General features: G+C 34.1%; 2 protein-coding genes across 2 annotated transcripts; one reads left to right on the top strand and one right to left on the bottom strand.

Annotated features, from left to right (window-relative positions):
* The first annotated feature begins 294 nt into the window (after nt 1-294).
* On the top strand, nt 295-1609 carry LOC129794929 (trypsin 5G1-like). The gene is made up of 3 exons (XM_055835869.1): nt 295-613; nt 686-1026; nt 1209-1609. The coding sequence occupies exons 1-3, from the start codon at nt 335-337 to the stop codon at nt 1507-1509; spliced, it is 921 nt and encodes a 306-aa protein (XP_055691844.1). The 5' UTR covers nt 295-334; the 3' UTR covers nt 1510-1609.
* A 2396-nt stretch (nt 1610-4005) lies between these two features.
* On the bottom strand, nt 4006-18795 carry LOC129794914 (tubulin beta-3 chain). Its single transcript, XM_055835849.1, has 4 exons — nt 18401-18795; nt 7652-7760; nt 5914-6232; nt 4006-5346 (listed from the first exon to the last, which is right to left on the bottom strand). The coding sequence occupies exons 1-4, from the start codon at nt 18455-18457 to the stop codon at nt 4467-4469; spliced, it is 1365 nt and encodes a 454-aa protein (XP_055691824.1). The 5' UTR covers nt 18458-18795; the 3' UTR covers nt 4006-4466.
* Nucleotides 18796-19414: the final 619 nt, after the last annotated feature.

The raw sequence follows: 19414 nt of genomic DNA, 5'->3' as shown, positions 1-19414 counted from the left end.
AAAATATAATTTGCCTAATATTAAATACAGCTGAAACCAAATAGAAACTGATCTTTAACAGCCGACAGTAGGTGCGTGATATTATTAATGCCAATTTCTTCGTGGTTACTAACCCCTAAAACCTATTAAAAAATTATTCTCAATACGTTGTAAATTCTTGATGAAAATTCCGCTGTAAATAAATCTATTTTACCCCATAAATCACCAGTACATGTGCCTTTGAGTTATCTTAGTGAGGAAATTCTTGGAAGTTTCTCAGTTTTGCTATAAAAGCACAAAGAACAAAGGAAAGCCATTGCAGTTCTCGTGAAAAGTTACTGAAAAAGAAAAGAAAATGAAGGCTTTCCTTTTAATTGTCTTCTGTTGTGTTGTTAATTTTGGAGGATGGGCTAACGTGGGAGCTGAATTTTCCTCTAAGGATTATGATGGTGACAATGATTGGGGTAGTGACAACAGTGGTAGTAATAGTGAATGCTATGATGCAGATATTAAGGAATTTCCTTTCACCGCTGCCCTTTACTACAATCACGAATTTATTTGCTCTGCAACCATCATAACCAGATACTTGGCTGTTACTCCTGCTTTTTGTATTCAAGATAAATCCTATATTTTGGTAAAGATCTTATGCAAAGAATTTGTTTCTTATCACAAAAATTACTTTTTAATTTTCAATTTCTTCATTTAGATGGATTTATCTGTGGGAAAAACTCATCCTTCCCCTGATGAAGGTATCCACATTACTCAAGCAATTAAACATCCCCATTTCAACCCAAGGACGGGAGATTATGACATTGCTGTGCTTATTTTTGAGAGAATTGCTTTCAATGAGACAATAAAGCCAATGCTCCTACTAAACTGGCCATTCCGTCCAATTCCCACTGGAACTCCAGTGAAAATTGCAACCTGGGGACATTGTGAGCGGAATGGAACTGGGGAGGAAAGTCTTCAAGTAATCCATAAAAATTTAATGGATGTCAAGGAATGTCAAAAAATGTACATAGGAAAGCGAATAATTCATCCAACAAGGTACTTATAAGACTTTTATTAGCTCCAATATCAAAGAAAAGCTCGCTCTGTTCACTCGATGAAAAGCTCAGTGAGTCTTTGATAAGTTTATCGAGAGTTGCCAAAGAGCTTTAGCACAGAACAATATCAAAAATAATTTAACAAATTCTTCCAAATAAAATCGTCTTATTTTCCCAACGTAGGATGTACTGCATTGCTGCAAATTGGACAGTACCTTGCTCCCAAGAAAGTGGATCCCCTCTAGTGACGAATAATAGTACAACAGGATTGGGAATAGCTTCCAACCGTTTTCAGTGTCCTCCACGTGATTTACCAAGTGTCTACATAAGTCTAAATGAGCGACATATCAGAAAGTTTATTGATGACATGATTAAGCAGTATGCTGATTTGACTGTTAAAGGAGGTCCTGATAATGATTTTCAAAAATTAAATAAAATTGTTCCTCCTACTTTCATCCAGAATGATCCTGTAGAAGAAAAATGAAAAAAAAAGCTGGAAAAAGGAAGATAATTAATTAGATTTTATTGATGAAAAATTTACAAAATATTTTTGTTAATAAATAATGATTTATCCAGTCATGAAATTTTTTTTTAAATTTAAGTCTCAGTTAGGATTTAACCCCTTAAGGACTATGAGGAATCCAGCAGGTAGAATAATGTAAAAATAATTTTTAGATGTTCGTTTGAGCTCAAATAAAATATCTTTGGCCAAAAATCCCAACTTTGAAGTCTTTAGTTTTTCGCCTTTCCTGATCCTGTGAATCCTTTTGAAAGTCCTTTTATAATCTTAAAATGTTCAAGAACCATAAATTAAAGTCATTGTTCTGTACTAGTTTTGGCTTAAAACGTCCCATTGGTCTTTAAGAGAAGAGGTTAAATCTAGCTTGAGATTCAACAATAAACAACGAAAATTGTCGCATCAAAATTGAACTTCGATGATCCCCAAGTTGATTCCCCAATTCTCGACACAAAGCTCTCATCAGGAAAAAAATTCACCCATTCCTTTTTCCTCTTGTTATTTCCGATCTTCAATTCTCTTCCGAATTTCCTCATCGCTATCCAATCTACCGAAAGTTTCCCTAATAGCCGAAGAAAATTCTCTCCAAGATTTGATAGCTCCACATCACTTATACCAGAGCAATGCATCACCAGATAAGCATGAATGAACGGATATAAGAATTGAATCGTTTGGAACTTTTTGAACACCCGCAAAAAAGTTTTTACTTGATTTCCGCGCAAATCTATAATATAGTTTCAACGGATTTCATAAAAGAATCGGTTGTTGATTTTGTTGAAATGGGATACATCTAAGGTTCGGTATCGAAGCATTATTTTGCCCCGTTCCCACCAAAGTGTCCTTTCTTTCTTTTTTTTCTTTATATTTACGCAGAATTTTAACCTCAAAAATCCATGAAAAAATTGAAATGTATGGAAAAGCATTTTGCGTAAATATAAGATGACCCGATACTAAAAAAATATCTTGAGAATTCTGTCATCAGAACTTGGATTTATTTTTGTCATTGAAACTTTCACTGCAATCTTGAAGAAAATATCAACTCATATTTTTCATCTGGGCCCGTATTATGTAAACTCTCCGAGTGCTGGGTGGCTGTACAGTTCTTATGGGCCTCCCAGCACTCGGAGAGTTACATAATACGAGCCCTGATCCCATAGCAAAGGAACTTTACTTCGAGTCGAGCAGCTGAAGGAGCAACATCCAAGAGCACCAAGAACAGCAGAATTCAAAAAAAGGGAGAGAACAAAACTGATGTACTTAAAGTGAGGGTAATTTAATATTAAAAACACAGCCCATTGCAAATGAATATTGGACGCGCCCTATTGGACTGCGTCCTCTTGAATGGTGGCGCTCAGAGCTGCGATGTATCGTTGTGCGAGGTTCCAGAGTACGGCGCATGATGTTTCACTGCATCGATCGACGGCGTACGTTGAAATTTGCGTCGTTCTGGAACGCTTAATTGAGCACGACGAACAATTCGACGCTCTGGCGTGCGACGTACATCACGCCCCCTCGGCCTGTGACGTTCGTCCTGATCACGTACGCTCTCACGCCCTCTCGGCATATGGCGTACTAGAGAATTATGGACGCTGTCGCGTCTTCTCGGCCTGTAACGCAAATCGCGGTGTCCTTCACTGTGACGATTCGTTAAATACTTCCCTTCGGGGCATCTTTTGGAATTCACTTCCCAGAAAATAGGGATAACAACAGCCATGTAGTCGCACACGACGCAAAATTAAGTTTTTTCGGAATCACCACTCATGGCGCTTCAGTCACAGCGAGGAATATTTGAAAAAAAATACCGTTACGTGGTACTTTGAGTGGAACGCTCAGTCTCATACATTTTATATGGGGATTGCCAGTTTATATGTTTAGGTCTATAGATTTAATAAAAACCTATACTTGCAGGTTGGTGCCTTTAAATACTCACCGGAGAGACGAAGAATTTCACAATCATTAATTGATGACCTATTCAAAAAGTATGTTGGACAGTCGATGATCAGAGAAGGCCTTTACACAAAATACAGTCCATTTCAACTGGTTTTTATCAATCTCTTCAAAAGGTACGTCCTTTAACATAACATTTGAGGTCCAAAATGAGGTTATGTCAAAATTGCTTAACAGCGCCACTTGACAATTTAAAGCTTTCGCGTCCATTGGGTCATATGTTGAAACAAACGTGAAACATTTTATTTTTCCAAATTTTTATAAATAATTCAATTTAATTCAGCTTTTCCAAGTTATAAATGCATCAAATTCACCCAAAAGAGGTCAAAGAAGACGTTTTGACTGAAAAACGTCCTTTCCACAGCATCCACAGAATAAATATCGTGATAAGAAGAGCGCATGTTTCAATGTTTCACGTGAACGCTAAAGGGTCTGTCCATGTTGAAAATTATCTAAAAATTCATTAGAAAAAATCTAGATCGATCCAATAAACCACCAAAAAATGGAAAAAAATCATTTAGAAAGTCTCTATCAAAAATTTATTTCACTTTTAGATGATTACAAGAGTTCTCTTTTCTCAGAAAAAGACTTTACATAATTAAACATGAAAACGAAACAAAAAAAATCATTCTTTGGGTGATGCTGATGTCTCATTGCGACAATTTATTGCGTGAATTGTGCAGAAACAACGATTCTATTATTAATTTTTTTTTAATACAAAAAATATCCTTATACATTAAATGCACACACGAAATCCTTTTTTTTTTTGGAAAAGACGTTAGATGACTTTCGGGCATAAATAAATGTTGGCAGAATTAATGAGATTAGCTGGCGAATAAGTTAGTGCAGCTTTGGGGGCAGGATAAATGCGTGGGAGCATTTTAGGAGAGCTTAGAGGCTATGAATTATTTTTTTTTAAAAAAAATTACAAATTAAGTGTTTTTTGGGAGTATAAAAAATGCACATTGGTTGCGATTTTAGACGCATTCCCCTTCAATCTCATCGGCTGCTTCATCCTGCTCAAATTCATCTTCAGCTGTTGCCTCCTGGTACTGTTGGTATTCGGATACCAAGTCATTCATATTGCTCTCAGCTTCTGTGAACTCCATTTCGTCCATACCTTCACCCGTGTACCAATGCAGGAAGGCCTTACGCCTGAACATGGCGGAGAACTGTTCGGAGATTCGCTTGAACAGCTCCTGAATGGCGGTTGTGTTTCCAATGAAGGTGGATGACATTTTGAGTCCTTTGGGTGGAATATCGCAAACAGCCGTCTTCACGTTGTTCGGAATCCATTCGACAAAGTAGCTGCTGTTCTTATTCTGCACAGCCAACATCTGCTCATCCACCTCCTTCATGGACATACGTCCACGGAAGACGGCTGCCACGGTGAGGTAGCGCCCATGGCGTGGATCGCAAGCGGCCATCATGTTCTTGGCGTCGAACATCTGCTGCGTGAGCTCGGGTACGGTGAGGGCGCGATACTGCTGCGAACCACGCGATGTGAGTGGAGCAAAGCCGGGCATGAAGAAGTGAAGTCGCGGGAACGGCACCATATTCACGGCCAACTTACGCAGATCAGCATTCAGCTGACCCGGGAAGCGCAGGCACGTCGTCACGCCGCTCATTGTGAGTGAGACCAAATGATTGAGGTCCCCGTAGCTGGGATTGGGGACCTTGAGGGTGCGGAAGCAGATATCGTACAAGGCTTCGTTGTCAATGCAGTACGTTTCGTCCGTATTCTCAACCAGCTGATGAATGGAGAGAGTAGCATTGTAGGGTTCAACTACTGTGTCGGAGACTTTAGGTGAGGGAACCACTGAGTACGTGTTCATAATTCGGTCAGGGTACTCCTCCCTGGAAGATAAGAGTGAAAAACGAGGTTATGTTACTTCTAAGTAAGATTCTTAGAATGAAATGTTCTAAAGAAGAACTCTCATTGGCTGATCAATCCTAAAAACTGCTCCTTTATAGGATGGAGCCTCGATGCATAGTTATTTTGAACAGAAAAACAATCATTTTAACCTGATTTTGTTCTAAATCGATCAAGCCAAGCAGCCATCTTTATTTAATGGCTTGAACGTTTTTTCAAATTTCAACAACAAACGGTTAATAACGATTTCTTTTAATTTCCCTTTAAATCCTCACTTGGAAACACAAAATTCCCAAAATATTTAGCGAGTTCTTTGACTTGAGCAATGCCCATTTAAAATGTAAATGAAGAGTTTAGAATTTTCTTAAAATCACAGACAATAGATTACCATGTGACATGTCAATCATTCTAAACGGTCACTTCATCAAATCTGGACAAAGAATTCTCATTCATTCAAAAGAACCCAAATCAATATTCCTAATGCATCACGCTGGGGGCTTATTGGCATTCCATCGGCAACACCTGCTGACACAAACCCGCAGAAATATTACCTAATCTTTGAGATGAGCAGCGTCCCCATGCCAGACCCAGTGCCACCGCCGAGTGAGTGAGTGAGCTGGAATCCCTGAAGGCAGTCGCAATTTTCGCATTCCTTCCGCACAACATCCAGAACGGCATCAACGAGCTCAGCCCCTTCAGTGTAGTGTCCCTTGGCCCAGTTATTTCCAGCCCCGGATTGTCCAAAGACAAAATTGTCGGGTCTGAAGAGCTTCCCGTAGGCACCTGACCTTACGGCCTCCATGGTACCGGGTTCGAGATCAAGCAGAATGGCACGTGGCACATACTTGCCACCCGACATGCGTGTAACGGCTGCAAGAAAATTTATTTTTTTTTAATTAATTGACATCTCTTTTTAGCAATGATTAACCCCTAAATTAACCCTTTAACGGATAATTTTAATATTGAATTTTTATCATGATCTTTATTCTGTTGATGATTTAATGATTACATGAAATTTCTCTTTCTAAAAGATTGATTAAATATTAACAAAAAAAAAATTTAGAAGAATTCTATAATCCCAAACGAATGATCCGATATGCACAAAAGGGTTAACAGAGATATGAGAAAATAAAAGAAAATTGAATAAAAATCTACTCAAATTAAACAAATACGTTAATTCAAAAAACACTAAGAGGGACAATTAAAAGTCGAAGTTGATCAAGAGTTAGGTTACTAAAAACCATATTAACCCTGGAGGACTTTGCAGGCCACCGTGACCAATTCGATGTTTTTAAATTGTCAGAGATTCAAAATCTATTTAATATTTTGCAATGAATTCTCCGTCTGTGTTTAGGTAATTTCAATTAATTCAAGCTTGTCGAAAGAAAACTTGGAAAACATTTTCTTTGTAAGAGAAAATTAAGCTTAAAGTTTTGAGGTTAGAATCATCGTTCATGATCACTTTTTGACAGTTTGTTTATGCCATTCTAACGTTTGACATGTCTTTTCTAGATTTTGTCACTTCTTTTAGCCTTTGACTTTTCATCTCTAATCTTTAAAGCTTCTTCTAGCGATTGACAGTTATTTTCTAACCTTTATATTCTAACGTCAAACTGTTTTTTTAACGTTTGAATTCTGACTTTTGACATTAGTTTAATCGTTTGACATTTGTAATGATTGGCATATTTTTTCTTAAATTTGAAATTCTTCTTAAAACGTTTGAAAATCTTTTTCTCTCACATAATTTTATGTGTTTTTTAAACATTTGGATGGATCAAAAACTCTAACCTCAAATTTTGAACTTAATTTTCTCTCAAAAAGAAAACATTTTTCCAAATTTTCTTCTAATGGACTTGAAGAAATAGAAGTCTTCTACACAAAGAAGTAGATTTTATCATGAAGAGTTTAACCCTTTAACGTCCAACGTGAAACATAAAAACATTGAAACATGCGCTCTTTTATCGCGATTTTTATTCTATGAATTTTTTTAGAGGACTTTTCTCACTCAGAACGTCTTCTTTGACCCCTTATGCGTGAATTTGATGCATTTCTAACATGGAAAAACAATTACATTTATAAATAATTGAAAAAATAAAATGTTTTACGTTTGGGTCAGCGTATGACCCAAAAAACCTTAAAGGGTTAATTTTATTCTACAATATTTTAAAATTTGAATTGGCAGAAATATGCCAGTTTTGTCCTCCAGTGTTAACATGAAAATTAATTTATTAAAAAAGATTTCTCTCGACTTGAAATAAAAGGGTATGCAACCCCTTAAATTAAGCTCACCTGAAGCTTCATTGTAGTACACACTAACTCGCTCCAGCTGCAGATCACTGTCCCCGTGATAGATTCCAGTAGAGTCAATTCCATGCTCTTCAGAGATGATCTCCCAGAACTGGACGGAAATTCATTGATGAAGAAAAAAAAAAGAGACAAAGTTTTAATTAGAAAATTTACAAGATTTCTTCTCAACTCTTGATGATTTAATTATGGAGACAGTTTTTTCACATCTCGTGGCTAAGAACAAAAAAAAAGGAAAAGATACTTTAACAGCTCTCTGAGGGGATTTAGTGGTATTTCTTTTTATAGGGCACGCGAGAATTAAAAGTGTCTCAATAAAATTTATTGGAATTTTTTGCTGCTGCTGCTCTTTGAGAGTTTTCTCCATAAAAAAAGATCATAGGGCGGAAAGAGTGCAGCATAATATTTAATTGATTTTTTATTGAGAAAGAGATGAAATCATGGAAGATTTCCCTTTGATTTTCCAGTAAATGGAATTTATATTATTTACAGAAAAAAAACGATCCTAAAATGCCAATCTTGCGGTATAGAGAGAAGAAGTTTGAAATAAAAAGAAAAGTGTTACTAATTTCTCCAAAATATACGATCTCATTTAAATAAATTTCACGCGATTCTATCGCCACACAAGAGTGTCTTTTCCTGTGGGGGCCATCGGCAATATATGCGGTATGGGAGACCCTCCAAATTGAGATGTTATGCGCGCGATCGTTTGAATGGGAAATGTTTCTGAGAGAGCAATAAAAATGCAAAAGAGTCGACCTCCTGCGGTAATTTCTTCAGGCGAAATTTTGCGCGCGGATGTCCACCAAAAAATCAATGACTTCCGTTTCTTCTAACTGCATTAACTTCCTGCGTATGAGCCCCTCATGTGTTACCAGAGCGAAGACGTTCAAATGTCTCCTCAGTGAGACACACAGGTGGAACATGATGATGGGAATAGAAAGTCTATCTTCTCTATTTCCGTCGCATGTTCATCAACGTCTTTTTTTTGGAGCCCCTTTCTGCATGTCCTGTAGGGTTTCATCATCGAAAAATTTGTCACAATTTCCGCCGAAAGTGTATCTTCTTGATGTGCGACGTGAAACCCCCCCAAAATAGGTGGATCGTGTTTCAATTTTTGTGCCTTGTGCAAGAATATTTTCATGTCTCTTCTCACCAAATTTCTTATGCGGTGAAATTATTCTTCTTCTCTATTTCTGCCTTGTGCGTCTGTTTCAATCATCGTGCAACGCGATTGTGCATTCCAAGAGGTATGTCATCGAGAAGGAAAAACCTACTTGCAGAGATGTGCCAAGAAATGATTTTTCTTTGCGTTATTGACTTCCTAACAATTTAATGCCTTGAAGAAAATCTCATAGAAAAATCAAAATGTCATCTGATAGTTGAATAAAAATGATTAAAAATAAAGACTCTCTAAGTAAAACATTGTTTTAAAGTTTTTTAATTTTATCGTTAGATAAAACGATTAATTCAAGTCAACTAATGGCGTTGAACCTGTTGAATTAATAAAATCTTTTTGTGTCGTTGATGAAGAAAATCTTAGAATAGAATTTCCCAAAAATGCAGAAGCCACGCCCATAATGAAAAAAAAATATTTTGCAATATTTTGCATAGAGCAAATGCTCTTTTGCTTCAATCGATTATTTCCTCGAATATTCTGCCAATACACTAAAATTGATCAATTAAAAAATATTGAATGAATATTGTTTTATGCAAGAAATACAAATTGAGATAAAGGGTGCTTGTCTGTCGAATAATTTGATTTATTTTAGTGAATTATCCGGTTATATTTTAGAATAATCCAAATATTGGCGAATTATCGAAATATTGGCGAATAATCTGATGATCTTAAAAACTTAAACCAATCAGGGTTAAGAGATTATGAGGATTTAATATGAAACATGTTTTATAGAAATTAACTGGAATATTACACTGAAACAAAATTAGAGCAGAAAATTATTTTTACATGAGTTTTTATCAAACTTTTTTAAACAAATAAAATATTTTAGGTTATGTCGGTTATGTATATTTTAAGCGATAACCAATTGACAATGAAGTTTAATCACTTTATCTCTTACAGAGCTTAAAGATACATAATAACTCGTAAGCTCAGTAAATTTAAACGTTTATTATCTTCATCTTTATTTATTAACTAAGAAAAATACTTGAGGTTATGTTCCCCACGTGAACACATATTGGCAATTAATTTACATTACAGAAGTGTAAAAAACCCACATAAAAACGCAAGAGCAAGCTTATGTACCTAATGAATCTTTCTAACCTTTCTATTCTTTGTAATTCTTATTATCTATTTCCAGTTATGCTGAAAACATAACCTCAAATTTCGAATTTTGGATAAAATTATCATGGCTCTCTCTGCTTACAGCGTTCTTTTGCAAGGTCCCTAATATTATTTTTTAATTAATATTAACTATCAATAATTTGGATTCATTCTGTATTAATTTCCACTCAATGATTACCCTCTTGATGTTGCTCAAAATTAGACATCACAAACCCAAAGAAATGTGCACATGAAGACACTGGAGAGTTTATTTCTAGCCCCGACATTTCATCCCATTGAGACTAACTATTTCTGTTTGACGATGTTTAGCGCAGCATTTGCATGGTTGTGACCATTTGGGAATGATGGCGCAAAAAGGGAAAATCACGGTGGGGCTCCAATATATAATTTTCATCATGAATGATCGAGGAAGTTCTCTCTTTTTTTTGTCTTCTTCCACTGTCCATTTCGTCACGGCTCAATCTGACTGATAATTGCACCAATTCTACGACGAGCTCACTTTCTGCTTTCAAGAATTCTGATTCATGCTTTGAGAGACATAAAATGCTCTTTTTATGCTGCGAGGAAAATGGCCAGAAAATGACTTGTTGTAGAAAGAATTTCTTGGCATTTCCCATGAAATCTGTGCAATATTCTTGTGCAAAAAAAACCTTTATCACAAACTTTATCATCGCATAGGCAGCATTGAGTCAACACAAAGATGTTCTCTATGTGGAGGAAATAGGAATAAGACACAAAAAAGAGGAATAAATAAATAAAGAAAAAACAGAGAGGAAATTGCCTGAAGAGCATGCATGTCAAAACATTGCCCCGAAAGTGAATCATCGTTCTGAGAAATCGAGGGGAAATCATTGTACAACATAAAGTTCTTGATTGCTTTAAGAGGCAAACTTTTGTCATGTTTCCAGTGTGATGGTGAAGAAAGATCCGAATTGAACTTCATGATCGTGTTGTTTTTTATTTTTTTTACCCAAAAGAGACACATTAAAATAACTCAATGTGTTTTATGGTAGAATGACTTTTTCTTACTCATTCTATTGGCTTAATATGTCTCAATTTGTATGCTAAAAGAATTTATTTCGAAAATGGCGCCAGATTAATTGGCAACAGTGTTGAGTGAAGATAGCTGCAAGTGCCAACAATGCAGCCAACCGCACAAGGGAAGAAACTCAAATAATTTGATTTATTTCATTGAAATCTTTCTCTAGAAATCCCCAAAAATCCATGAGAATGTTTAAAAAAAGTAATTAATTCATGTAGATTATCAATGAAGGTTTCTTTCGCGTCTCATGGCCATTTTCTCAAGACTAATTAAGCAAAAATTGAGAGTTTTCTCCCAATAAATCTCACACACAACGATTACCATCTTCCTCAATCTCCTCCTCGTGTCATTTTAGCATGAAGAATAAAAGAGGGAAATATGGCAACAAAATTGAATATTTATTCAGAGAATGGTGTCATTTATTTCGCTCAATCAAAAAAAATACAAAAAAGAATGAAAATGCTTGAGAAAACGGAGTGTAAAATGTGCAATTGATTTACATTTCCCTCCGCTTATTTTTATGGAGAGAAATGCGTGAAAAAAGGTCGCATGCGTCAGTGAATATAATACCTATATAGAAGAAAATGTCTGCGCCCAAAAAGTCTATGGGCTGAGACAAAAGACTGCTAAATAATCAGAGCACCAAAAAAGATTGAGAAGCTTTCATTTTCTGGAAAAGTTTTTTTTTTATTTGAACACAAAGAGATAATATTTATGACTTGTTGTCGCCTTGACCCTCAAAATCTTTTCTTTTTTTTCTCGCGAGCCTCTCTCAAAATCCCCAACCACTTGGGTTAATCCAGTCCGTAGAATTTATTGAGTAAAATATCTACGAGTTTGCAAGCCAAGAAATTGAGGATTGCTGCCTTGTTGGGGTTCATCAACATTCAACATTATCTATTTATGTATCACACACAAGGGGAACCCTTTTTACTTTGCACATCCAGACACTTTTTCTCGCACAAGAAAATGTCTTTGGAATGTACAAAATGAGAAAAAGGAGGAGAAGTAATGCGTTTTGTCATTATTTTAAAAGATACATCGAGTTGAAAATGTTTGTTGTAGATAAAAGAGGAGGATTCCGCAGCCAAAAGATTGAATTTTCTGCCAGATCTATTAACATTTATAACATTTGAAATTATTTTCATTTTAACCCTTTGAAGAATCATTGGATCACATTCAATTATGTTGAATTTTTAATAATTTTGACACGAATAAAATTAATTTCAACTCAAAAACTACATAGCAGAACTCAAAAAGTTTTTAAACCACACTCAAATAACTAATTGAGACCCAAAAAAACATCTAATTTTTACGAAAGATTAATCTGAATTCCTACAATCTTCTTCTTCTTATATTTTTCCAGACTGGACGTAATTTCAATGGCCATACAGCCTCTAGACTAACAATTTTCATCCAAAAACGCATTCAAATTCAACCTAATCTAACTTTAAAACTTTTAAAGCCTGATCTTAAATAATTTAAGTCTAGCTTTAAACCTGAGGCCAGGTTAAATAAACCCAGATCTAGCTTAAAAATTTAAGGCTAGGCTTTAGATTAGCCTTAAAATCTAGGTCCGTTTAAAAAAACTTAGTCCTAGCTAGCAAAACTTAGATCTAGTTAACTTTATATAATATTTATATATAATATATATAATATTTAGATATTAGAATATTTAGATTTTAGATCTAAATTTAAAAAAAAACTTAAGTCAAAAGTTTAAAAGTCTTAGGCCTAGCTTATAAAACTAAGGCCTAGTTAAAATCAATTTTAGCCTTGTTGAGGCCAGGGTAAATAAACCCAGATCTAGCTTAAAAAAATAAGGTCAGGCTTTAGATTAGCTTTAAAATCTAGGTCCGCTTAAAAAACTTAGTCCTAGCTAGCAAAACTTAGATCTAGCTAACTTAGAATACTTAGATATAAATTTAAAAAAAACTTAAGTCAAAAGTTTAAAAGTCTTAGGCCTAGCTTATAAAACTAAGGCCTAGTTAAAATCAATTTTAGCCTTGTTTAAAAAAAAACGTATTCCTAGTTTCATTCATCCTTTGATTAATCAAGTCATTCTTTAGGCTTAATTCTTGATAAACTTTAGTCAGATTAAGTAATGAATTTCAGCCACTATCTACATTAGTTTTGACTCAAAATTCGTTATTTTAGTTCCTTTTTAACGTCCTTAACAGTAATCCATTAAAGCTTTAACCGCTTTAACTCGTTTAGTAATTTGGATGTTAATATAACTTTTAATTTTCTTTTCTTACAACTTAAAAGCTGCTGTAAGATTTTGACATTTGATATTTTTTAAAAATCTTTTTATTTTTGTTCTATAAAAAAATATTGTTGTTCCAGACAACAATCAGAAAGATCTTTAAGATCTTTAATAGTGTCTGGATAAGTGATTTTCCTTCAAAAAATCAATTAAAGAAATAAATAAAATGTCAAAATCTTTTAAGATTTTTCCCAGAATACAAAAAATCTTATAACTGACGACTTGTAAGGAAAGAAAAGAAACAATCATTTATTAAAAGAAAAACATTCGATTTAAGGAGACAAAAAAATGGTCATAAAAGGGTTAAATCCAATTCAAAAAATCATCAAATTTGAATCCAGTTTTTCTTCCTTTTGCTTCCATATCGTTTATTTTTGAACATTTTAATCGAGGATTATTGCATGTATTTATCTTTTTCTCACAGCCCCAAAAGAACGTCGCTCTAAACAATTACAATTTGGTGGGTCTTTTCCAATTGAGTGCCTGTGGCGGAGAGTCTGTGCGCGAGGGAATTTTCTTTATATGATGCTGCCAAAGAAGGCATAATGATAACAGTCTGCTAGAGCTCGTGTAAATATTTGTTCTTAATATCTCCCACGAAATTGAGAGAAAAAAATTGTTGAAATGTATTTCTCCAGAGAACCAAATCATGAGCTCCAAAAGTCTGTGACGCGACGGACCAGATGAAGAAGCAAGAAGGAGGAGGAGGAAAAAATTGAGCCAAGAGAAACAAGTCAATTTGGATTGTTAGTTTGGTGTATGGATTAAGAAAATTAAGTGCAATTATTTGTGTGAGGTTAAAAAGGGAACCTTCTTCTCTCCAGAGAAGCATGTAAATTTTCATGTCACACGAATGAGGAATTATTTTTTTCTTAAATTAAAAAATTAAAAAATGAGAGAGCTTATGGAAAGAGGAAACTGCGAACGTGAAATTCTCTGATGTGCTCCAATGAATTGAAGATTTTTTATATTCAATCGAAAATGATCAAATTTGCAAAAAAGAACATAACTTCGTGACTTCACCTGTCGAACGTGTGATGATTTATTGAGCCTTTCCCCCTCCTTTTTGGTTTGAATTTTTGGCTGGAAATTTCTTTTATATTTTTTCCGGTAATTTTTGCTTACTGGGTCAGTGAACTATGGAGCTGAATTTATTTTTTTTTATGAATTTATGACGGTGAATATGGTTCAAAAGACAAGAAGGAAGGAGAACACACACAAAAAACGACGCTTTTTCTTTCAATTATCTCCCAAACGAAAATATATAATTGCACGCAACTATGGGCTACGTCGAGTGTGCAATTCTACAATTACAGGCACTTGCGGGAAATGAGAGAGCACAGAAGTGTGTCTAATGCATGATTTTATATCTTTGAGATCTGTAGAAGAATTTTATATGCCGTTATTTTTGAATTTCATGCTTAATTGCAAAAGGATTTTATAGAGATTTGCCGAGATTCTTAACCCTTTCGTGACAATATGGCATAGATTCACAAAGATAGTCCCAAAATTCATAATTTTAATAATTTCATGATTAAGTAAGTTATTTTGTGCTAGATATTTGAATTTAAACTACCCATTTTTTTTTATAAGAAAAACAGTGAAAAATTTGAATTTTCAAAATGGCCGCTGATGAGCTTGAATGAATCTTTGCATAAAAATAGATGCTCAATAACAAATAAGAACTGCAACATTATGATCTTTCATAATAATTATAATGATAATGATTAGAAGGCAGAAGACAGCCATTTTAAAGGACGTATTGGTGTCCATTTTGAAAATACAGAAAAACTGTCAAACGTTAGTAATGAAATGTCAAACTTTTTTTTTAATTCATTTTATCCGACATTTAATTAAAAAAAAAGATACTCAAAACATATATTTGAATAGATTTCTTGCTACGCTCCTAGATATTTTGTGAATATTATGAAAATTTAAAAAAATATTTTAAAAATTATTTTTATAAATGCTTTTAAAAACTAATATGTTAAAATTATAATTAAATTTCGCAATTAAAAAAAAGAAACTTCCAAATAAGATTTTTCCTGAATTTAATATGTATCAAGAAAGAACAATAGGGGAGAACGGGGCAAAAACGTAACTAAAGGGTTTAAAAAAAATATCATATTTCCTATCTAGATACAAAATGATCTGAGAAGCTTTTATGTATATGTTTGGGAAATATAATATTTTTAGCTTTTTCCATACCTTTACGTGATTTTTTTTGCCCCTTTCTCCTCTAATTTATTTTTTCGTCTCTTTCTCCTGTGTCAAATAAGAGTCAGTTACAGAAAAGATCAAAATTTTAGCCTCAACTCAATTCTATTGATAGAATTGATTTGAAAAAAAAAACAAATTAATGCTCAATTTTGTTATTGCGCTAACATTTCCCCCACTGTACTGTTATCCCTTCACTGGGCCGAACTAAAGAACTCACCAACTATTTAGATAAGATTTTTAGTGGTTGGCAACAAAAAAAGGCATAACTTTCAATTGCACTGAAGCTGAAGAGGATGGAATTTGCTCTCGCGCTTAAGATAAAGAATGATGGAGAAGAAGAAAAAAAGAGCCAGCAAACTTCCTCTTGCGCTGCAGGAACTTCCATCATCTCATATTTCTCCAACATACGATAAAATTTAACATCGCTTTTAAAATAATAATGAGAAATTCTTTTTAGCTATTATTGCTTCACATAGCACATTACATTGCAAAGAGGAAGAAATGGAAATGGCAGAGAGAAGCATTTTTTTTTCGATGAGGTCAAAAACTCCAAATCATTCGCCGTAACAGAGTTCGATTTGCTCTGTAAGTTCTTGCTCGCATTGACGTGACAAATATTTAATTTTTCCAAGATATTGCGTGTAATTCGATTAGGATGGGTAACAAAAGGCCATTTCTTTGGTGCTTTTTGGAGAAATAATTTTTGGGATGAGCACAAAGCCCGGGGAGGGCAGCCAATTTTGGTCAATTGAGATCAATTGGTGGATTTTGGGATGAACAATGCAATCATCTTTGCTATGTAGCACGATTCTTTGCAATTGAATTGAGGAATCCTCTCTGAAGGAAAAGTGCGTCGAATTGATCAAAGAATGGCTGTTTCTTGTCATCTTTTATTATTTTTCTATTAAAATGTTAGGAAATTCTTTCAGAAGAAAATTTTGACAGGGAAACTGCTGCCAGAGAAAACTCATAAAAATTATGTCAAAGGAACTTCTGTCAAAACGAAGTTCTGTCAAAACAAAGATCTGTCAAAACGAAGTTCTGTCAAATAAATTTTACCAAAGATAATTCTTAAAAGATTTTTATCAAAAAAAACCGTCAAAAAATCTTTCTCTGAAAACTTTGTTAGAAATTCTCTTTAAAAAAAAGATTCGGTTTAAGAAAGTTCTATCACAAGTTTTATCAAGAAACATCTGTCAAAAGCGGTTAAAAAAAAGAATTGTCTGTTTAAGACAGCTTCTGTCAAAAATTTATCGCTTAGAGTAACTTCTGTCACAGAAATCTGAGTATTTTAATCCAAGAAAGTTCTGTCAAAGTCAGGAGTTTTAAAACAAAATCATCTGCCAAAGAAAATTCCTGTCAAAAAAAAACATCTGTCACAGGAAGTTTTGTCAAAGAGAATTCCTCGAAAACACCCGTTAGAAGATTTTCTGTCAGAAAAAATTCTGAAAAACCTAATTCTCTTTAAGTTTTGTCAGAAGTTCTGTTTTAAAACTATCGGGTAAAGATAATTCTGTCAAAGGAAGTTCTATTACAGAATTATTTCACAATGGAAATGTCAGAAAACATTTTATCAAAGGAATTTCTTGTAACAAAAATTCTCTGAATAGGGTTATCTGTCAGACAATTTCTGACACAAGAATTTCTGTCAAAGAAATATCTATCAGATGAAATTTAGTACAAGTTTAGCAAAATCAGCCACAGAAAGTTTAATAAAAGAAATACTAACCTCATCTGAATCATAGATTTTCTTTCAGAAAAAGTTTAATTAAAGAAAGGTCTGTCTAAACTATGTTTTTCAAAGGTAATATCACAGGAAGTTCGGTCAAAAAATATCTGTCAAAAGGAGATTAATAAAAAATCATCTGTCAATGAAAGTTCTGTCAAAGAAAATGTGTCAGAGTAACTTGTGTCACAGAGTTAGAAGTTCTGTCAGAAGTTAGTAAAAAAAAGCATCTGCCCGTTCCTGTCAAAGAAACATCTTTCACAGGAAGTTCTGTCAAAGAAATATTTGTCAGGAGTTGTAAAACAAAAGCATCTGTCAAAGGAATCTCATGTCAAAAAAACACCTGTCACAGAAAATTCTGTCAAATAAACATCTGTTACAGGAAGTTCTGTCACACAAAATTATTTCACATTAATGAGGAAGGGAGCATTTTGTCTCCAGAAAATTGCTAATTAGGCAATTAAGTGAAAATGTTTTATTTTGCAAAATTTAATTAGTCTCGCAAGAACAGCACGTTCTTCATAAAAATAGCACGAAAGCTTTATGTCTTCCTCACATTAAAAAAAATCTTCAATTGTATTGTTCTTGTAGAGTTTAGGAAAAGTAATTTATAAAGAAACTTTCCAGGAGGTGATGAAGGTGATTAATTGATTAAAAGGTAATTTTTGAATGAAAAAGACGGTTGAAGAATAATTTAAAATTTTTCTTTATAATTTTTTATATGCTAAAACTCATTTCAGGGTTCTTTACGTTCTTTAGAACACCAAGAATATTTGCTTATGCACCGGAAAACATGGAAAAGAAAAATCTTTTCCTGAAAAAAATTTAAAGAAGAAAATTCTTCAAGAAAAAAAATTATTTAAGTTTCTCTTGCAAGCAGAGAAATTTCCGGAAAATCAGCAATTTTCTGGGAAAATCCTCACAATCACCGGCAACACTTTTAATCCACTTTTCTGCAATAAATAGTCTTCCGTGCGTGTCTTTGAGACATTTTCGCGAAAATTTTTGTGAGTCAGTGAATATGGGCAAAAATTATCTTATCTCCGTGTGATTAAAGTGAATGAATAAGTATTTCAGAAGCACAAAAAGCACTCAATTAACTCTTTTTTCACTTGAAAAAAAAACTCTCTCAATAATATCCACAAGAGCTTTGATTTTACTTCTCTGCAATCACTCACCTTTGCCCCAATCTGATTGCCACACTGACCGGCCTGCAGGTGAACGATTTCCCTCATCTTTGATTTTCTTTTTTAAATTAGTAACGAAGAATAGAAAAGTGCAAAGTGCAGCGAAAGCCGGAAAATTCGTGGAAAGCTCCTTTCGCGAAAAGAAATTAATTAAATGAAAAAAACACTTAAACACACAACACTGGGTAGATCACTGAATGTTCTCTCTGTACCAGAGGATTGGGGACTTTTTTGTTGTCAAGAGTGTGTTAGACGAGACTCGGCGGTGCAAATGCGACGACGCAACGGACTTGACTGAGCTGCCTTTGAGCACGACTCCAGCATTTTATATAGCGTGTGATGGGGCCAAAAAACGAAGATGCGATCGCCTCGGAAGCCACGAATGTATTTTTAGTAGCACGCACGACGCTCCAGTCCAGCAATTTTCACGCCACGACGCCCTCCGCGAAGAAGATCCTCCGGATTGCTAAAGTGGTGCAATGTGGATGCCAAAAGGCAGGAGGAGGCAGAGGAAAATTTCCTGCAAGAACATTAAGAAAGTGATATTTCTGTCTCATCAGATGCAGATTTTTGCATTAAAATGTGGGAAAGTTACGAAAATTATAATTTTAGTTATTTCCTTCATGATAGAGGAAGATGAGAGCTAATTTTACGAAGGAAAGAAGAGCTAGGAAGGAATGTAAAAATTCAGAAAAAAATCTTTTCATTTGGAGACAAAAGAAAATACTTTTATGCTTAAAATTAGTTAAAATAATTTAAAATATGAATTTTCAAACGCAATAAAAATATTAAAGATAAAAAATGACGAACGTTTTATAGAATAATCACAATTTAGAAAAGATTCTTAAAATTTGGAAAATAAAGGAAAAACATATTTAAAAAATTGTGTAAAAAAGTGTCTGACGTTAAATTAAATGTTAAATTAAGTGTTTATCGTTAGAAAAATTACGTCGGAAAAGAAACTTTAAAAGAAAAAGAAAAAACATCATTAAACGTTCAAAATCA

The sequence above is a fragment of the Lutzomyia longipalpis genome, chromosome 4 (assembly GCF_024334085.1).
Source record: "Lutzomyia longipalpis isolate SR_M1_2022 chromosome 4, ASM2433408v1".
Taxonomy (NCBI): Eukaryota; Metazoa; Arthropoda; class Insecta; order Diptera; family Psychodidae; genus Lutzomyia; species Lutzomyia longipalpis.
The sequence above is the reverse complement of the archived record's forward strand: the minus strand, read 5'-3'. Positions and strand labels throughout refer to the sequence as shown.

What these genes read in the sequence shown, in the direction of transcription:
- LOC129794914 (XM_055835849.1), bottom strand. Translation starts at nt 18,457, where the DNA reads ATGAGGGAAATCGTTCACCTGCAGGCCGGTCAGTGTGGCAATCAGATT. An exon ending in GCAATCAGATTGGGGCAAAG is followed by an intron (nt 7,761 to 18,400) that starts GTGAGTGATTGC and finishes ATTTCCGTCCAG; the next exon opens with TTCTGGGAGATCATCTCTGA. An exon ending in CTGCTCATCTCAAAGATTAG is followed by an intron (nt 5,347 to 5,913) that starts GTAATATTTCTG and finishes CTTATCTTCCAG; the next exon opens with GGAGGAGTACCCTGACCGAA.
- LOC129794929 (XM_055835869.1), top strand. Translation starts at nt 335, where the DNA reads ATGAAGGCTTTCCTTTTAATTGTCTTCTGTTGTGTTGTTAATTTTGGA. An exon ending in AAGATAAATCCTATATTTTG is followed by an intron (nt 614 to 685) that starts GTAAAGATCTTA and finishes TTCTTCATTTAG; the next exon opens with ATGGATTTATCTGTGGGAAA. An exon ending in CGAATAATTCATCCAACAAG is followed by an intron (nt 1,027 to 1,208) that starts GTACTTATAAGA and finishes TTCCCAACGTAG; the next exon opens with GATGTACTGCATTGCTGCAA.